At 46.9% G+C, this 5,175-nt stretch overlaps 1 protein-coding gene across 1 annotated transcript; it reads right to left on the bottom strand.

Moving 5' to 3' along the window:
• Positions 1–205: 205 nt before the first annotated feature.
• Positions 206–547, bottom strand: LACBIDRAFT_297383 (uncharacterized protein; the record flags this gene model as incomplete). The annotated part of the gene is made up of 2 exons (XM_001880752.1): positions 206–460; positions 515–547. 2 exons carry the CDS (start codon positions 545–547, stop codon positions 206–208), a joined length of 288 nt encoding a protein of 95 aa, XP_001880787.1.
• Between the last annotated feature and the right edge of the window lie 4,628 nt (positions 548–5,175).

Raw genomic sequence — 5,175 nt, 5'->3', positions numbered from 1 at the left:
CCAGAGCGTCGCAGAAGGCTTTCGGCTTGTCATTGGCTTGATTGGAGGGGAGGGAGTGGGCTAGATAGGGTGGGATGGCAGCTTAGCTGGACGGATCGTAAATCCTTAGCCTGGATTCGTTGGGGGGTTTCTGTGTTTGTGGATTTACTACGTAGTCAGATCTGATTGGAGCAAGAGGAGGTCAGGGCCACCACAAAAGGATCAATTAAAATGATCCTTCCACCTTGACTTCGCGATTCGTACATCTATTTCGGGGAGATATAGGTAACATACAATTAATCCTTCCAAGCTGTGGCGGGACTAGAACAAATACAAAGGTAAATGGCTGATACGGCGGAAATTCGAAGGAGGGGTGAGGGATATTGTGCGTACCCTGTTGGCTTTGTGCAGAGCCTGGAAATAGGGGGCCACTCAGAGTCGATATGATTACCCGCTTCTGGGGGGAATGAATCCCAAAGCGCTGCAACTGCGTCAATATGCAGTATTTCAAGACAGCAGCAACTCTCATACTCACCTTCTTGCCCATCGTGAATTGCTCCCAATCCATCGGTTGTCGATGAATCACCCTGTGTCTTGAAGCCGCCGAACTACCTGCACCACGAGCGGAAATCTAGATGAGAGGATTCAACGCTAACATTCCTGTGGTTAGCGTACGCCAGAAGCTGCGTCGGATGGTTTGTGTCATTGTATTATGTAGTGGGAGGGCGTAGTTCATGTACTTGAATCATGTGACGGAATTCTACAATAGTGCGTTGATAGGGCTGCAATGGGTCTGTTGAGCTTGTAAGGAGTGGGTTGTTGCAGAACACAGAGTGGAAAGTGCCATTAGATGTTCACTGCAAGTACTTATCAATATCGTTGAGTCAGTCAAGTGAACGGAAAATCAGAACAAGGCGCACATACCTTCAGTCCAGAGAGTCCATCTTGAACCATCGCGAGAACGGTGGAAGATCAGAGCATGAGAAATGCCACAGTGGTTGTGAGTGAGTTGGTGGTGATGGTGATTGATGAGTATGTTGACGTTACACAGTAGTAGCTGGGACTATCTGTGAGCTCTATCTTCATATTTCCACCTCAGCAGCGGAATGATATCGCTCAGACCAGAACTTTTGAACAACTTCACCATCCTCTTGCCCATTTCTTCCACCATCCACCTACGCACCTCCACTCAATCCAGCCCTGCATACCCGAACATATCCCACAACGATCTTCCATGGTTCGGCCTGCAATCACGTAAATCGACACTGTGGCATCGGACCCAACAAAACTTTGCCTCTCTTTCCCTCTCTAGAGGGCGCCGATTCACCCTTCCTGCGTACAACCTCCAGCGTGGTGTTGAGAGCAATGGTGACGAGTTTAATGTGGTCCTGGTCCTTCGACAGTGTTCGACTCCTTCTTTTCCAGATGCCGATGCCAGCTGAGCAACTGATGCCAGGTGAGGAACATAGCGGAAGTGAGGCAAGTTCACCGTGACTATAGGTTTCGGGAGAGAAGATGAACCGGGTGAGCGAATGAGGTCCTGAATTCACTGGACAACCCTTGCAGTTCAATCATCTGTATCAGCCTTCATCCTCCTCATTATAGAAGATAGTTCCGGCGGGTATTCCCTCTCGTAGTTCATTAGCAGGCTTGAGATATTCATGTGCTGAGGCCTAGGAAAGTGCAATAAAATAGTGTAGTCTGAGGGCGGAGCGCAATGGATCAGGAGTCAGGCCCGAAAGCCACGTGAAAGGCGTGATGCGTCACAATATCTTCTCCATATCCTCAGCCTTGCATCTTCGGAAGAAATTTTTATTATATTCACAATCTAAGCCGTAGTTAGATGCTGATGTTATTGAAGAAGAAAATTTGAATTTCTTCTTCATTTCCTCGCTGATATTATCCCTGAACAATTTATTATTTTATCTCTGATTTATTCTCAATATCTTCTGTGAATAAATAGGCCAATGCCCCCAGTGTTGTCACCTACTTGATGTGGAGAAGATCCATGGCTCCCTCTGCCACGTCGCCTTTGTTTACCTTGACGGCCGCTCTCGCCTGCCTTCCTTATCAAATTTCACATCATCCTTCCACAACAATGAACTCTTGGCGAGGTACCCACCCCATTCCATGATGTCCGATCTCACATGGTGGCTTCAAAAACTTGAAGATGGCACTGTGACGCACGCTCTCCACCCTCATGGCCCTCTCCAAGACCTTCACCTCTATGTCGACGCCTCCACATCTTGGGGCATAGGCATCATCATCAGGGACCATTGGGCATCCTTCCAGCTCTCACCCACCTGGAAAATTGCCAGTAGGGATATCTGCTGGCTTGAAACAGTTGCCGTCGAGCTCCTCATCTATTTCCTTGAAGAAATGGGCTTACACAACTGCCGCTTACTGATCCACTCTGACAACCAAGGTACCATTGGTGCCTTGGACAAGGGGCAAAGCCCTAACTCTCATATCAACCTCTCCATTCGCTGCACCTACCAGGACCCCCGAAAATCCTGCTAAATGGTAGATACCAATCCGGACAGAATTTTTCAAAATGAGGTGCTAGGATAGATACAAACTGGACAGGTTTTCGAAAAAATCAGCAAAATGCTAGAAACAGAATCTGGACAGGCTTGCGAGAAGAATCAGAGGCTAGATACTAACTGGACAACTATGGTCACATAGCTCAAAGGAAAAAAAGTATGTACTTTATGAAACCTGACGTGTGGTCTGCAGTTCGAACCTTTTCCTGCACAAAAAAATTTGGCCCTGACTTCAGGGCAGTTAGTAGGAATCACCCAGCTACACTGAGAGCCCCAACAATACAAACAGGCCATAGTTGATGGGGCCTGCTGATGGGCCAATGAGGGCCAATAACCCTGTGTTGATGAATTGGCTGATGTGATCCCAGTATCAAGGTGAAGAAGGGTCGGCCAGCTACATAGATTTATCATAAACCGATCAGTAGGAGGAAGCTGTGCTGGGAAGTCAAGTCCCTGTATTTGTGTATCGGCTGATAGCTAACCAATGCAAGGTCGGCTGACAGTTTTTTGGCTGATGAAAGATAGCTAAGCTATGCAAGGCCGGCTGACAGTTTTAAACATTGCTGGGTAGGTGATCGGCCGAGGGGGCAGCTAGCCATGCAAGGTCGGCTGACAGTTTGAACAATGCTGGGTAGGTGATCGGCCGAGGGCCATCACTTCTGATTAGCAGCTAGGCTATGCAAGGTCGGCTGATATTTCGACCGTGGCCTGGGTTGGTGGTCGGCCGAGGGCCCTCGACTCTGGTTACCAGGGTCAGCTGGTCAGATGTAGATATCACAGAGTCGGCCGTGGACAAAAATGTATGAACATGGTCAGCCGAGGCTTCACCGAGGCCGGCTTCTCAGTTGGGCCTTTAAGTTAGCAGCCAAGCAGAGGCAGACTGGGCAGAACTTACCTCCATAGTTCAAATTTTCAACTTGATCCATAGTAAATATAAAAAACAAGAGCTGCGATCACTGCAAGTGACTTCTGGGATTCGAACCCAGGGCATACATACATGACGTACACCTCCCAGTGTAACCACTAAGCCAAGCCAACATTGGAAGACAATGTCGGCCAGTATCTTTTACCTGCCTGCAATTTGAACCCAGGCGTCCAAGCTCGGCACTTGGTAAGTCACCGTTCTCGGCATACGACAACACATTGGTGAAGTACTTTGGCTGGTGCCGAGGCCGGGTGGAAAATAACCGAGCAGACAAGTGAATTAAATTGGCAAAAGTGCCCGGGCTGCGTCTCAGGTAATAGAGCCGATTTAATATTAAATTGGTGAAGTACTTTAAGTGGTGCTGAGGCCGAGTGGAAAATAACCGAGCAAACAAGTGAATTAATTCAGCAAAAGTGCCCAGGCTGCGTCTCGGATAATAGAGCCGATTTACTATTAGATTGTTGAAGTACTTTGGCTGGTGCCAAGGCCAGGTGGAATATAACCGAGCAGACAAGTGAATTAAATCAGTAAGAGTGGCCGGGCTGCATCTCGGATAATAGAGCTGATTTAATATTAAATTGGTGAAGTACTTTGGCTGGTGCCGAGGCTGGGTGAAAAATAACCGAGCAGACAAGTGAATTAAATCGGTAAAAGTGCCCGGGCTGCGTCTCAAGTAATAGAGCCGATTTAATAGTAAATTGTTGAAGTACTTTAGCTGGTGCCGAGGCCGGGTGGAAAATAACCGAGCAGACAAGTGAATTAAATTGGTAAAAGTGCCCGGGCTGCGTCTCAGGTAATAGAGCCGATTTAATAGTAAATTGTTGAAGTACTTTAGCTGGTGCCAAGAGGCGGAGGTGAAAAAATAGAGTGCCGTGCAGACAGAGTGTTTAATATTAAATTGGTGAAGTACTTTGGCTGGGTGGAAAACAACCAAGCAGACAAGTGAATTAAATTGGCAGAAGTGCCCGGGCTGCGTCTCAGGTAATAGAGCCGACTTAATAGTAAATTGTTAAAGTACTTTAGCTGGTGCCGAGGCCAGGTGGAAAATAACCGAGCAGACAAGTGAATTAAATTGGTAAAAGTGCCCGGGCTGCGTCTCAGGTAATAGAGCCGATTTAATAGTAAATTGTTGAAGTACTTTAGCTGGTGCCGAGGCGGGGTAAAAAATAACCGAGCAGACAAGTGAATTAAATTGGTAAGTACTTTGGCTGGGTGGAAAACAACCAAGCAGACAAGTGAATTAAATTGGCAGAAGTGCCCAAGCTGCGTCTCGGATAATAGAGCCAATTTAATATTAAATTGGTGAAGTACTTTGGCTGGTGCTGAGACCGGGTGGAAAATAACCGAGCAGACAAGTGAATTAAATCGGTAACAATGCCTGGGCTGCATCTCGGATAATAGAGCCGATTTAATATTAAATTGTTGAAAGTACTGTAACTGGTGCCGAGGCCGGGTAAAATATAACTGAGCAGACAAATTAATTAAATCGGTAACATTGCCCAGGCTGTGTCTCGCATAATAGAACCTGTTCAATATCAAATTGTTGAAGTACTTTTGGCTGGGTGGAAAATAACCGAGCAGACAAGTGAATTAAATCGGTAAAAGCGCCCGGGCTGCATGTCAGGTAATAGAGCCGATTTGATATTAAATTGGTGAAGTACTTTGGCTGGTGCCGAGGCGGGGTAAAAGAATAACCGAGCAGACAAGTGAATTAAATTGGTAAGTACT

The sequence above is a fragment of the Laccaria bicolor genome, genomic scaffold (genome assembly GCF_000143565.1).
Source record: "Laccaria bicolor S238N-H82 LACBIscaffold_11 genomic scaffold, whole genome shotgun sequence".
Classification (NCBI taxonomy): Eukaryota; Fungi; Basidiomycota; class Agaricomycetes; order Agaricales; family Hydnangiaceae; genus Laccaria; species Laccaria bicolor.
Note: the sequence above shows the minus strand (reverse complement) of the source record. Positions and strands in the feature narration are given on the sequence as shown.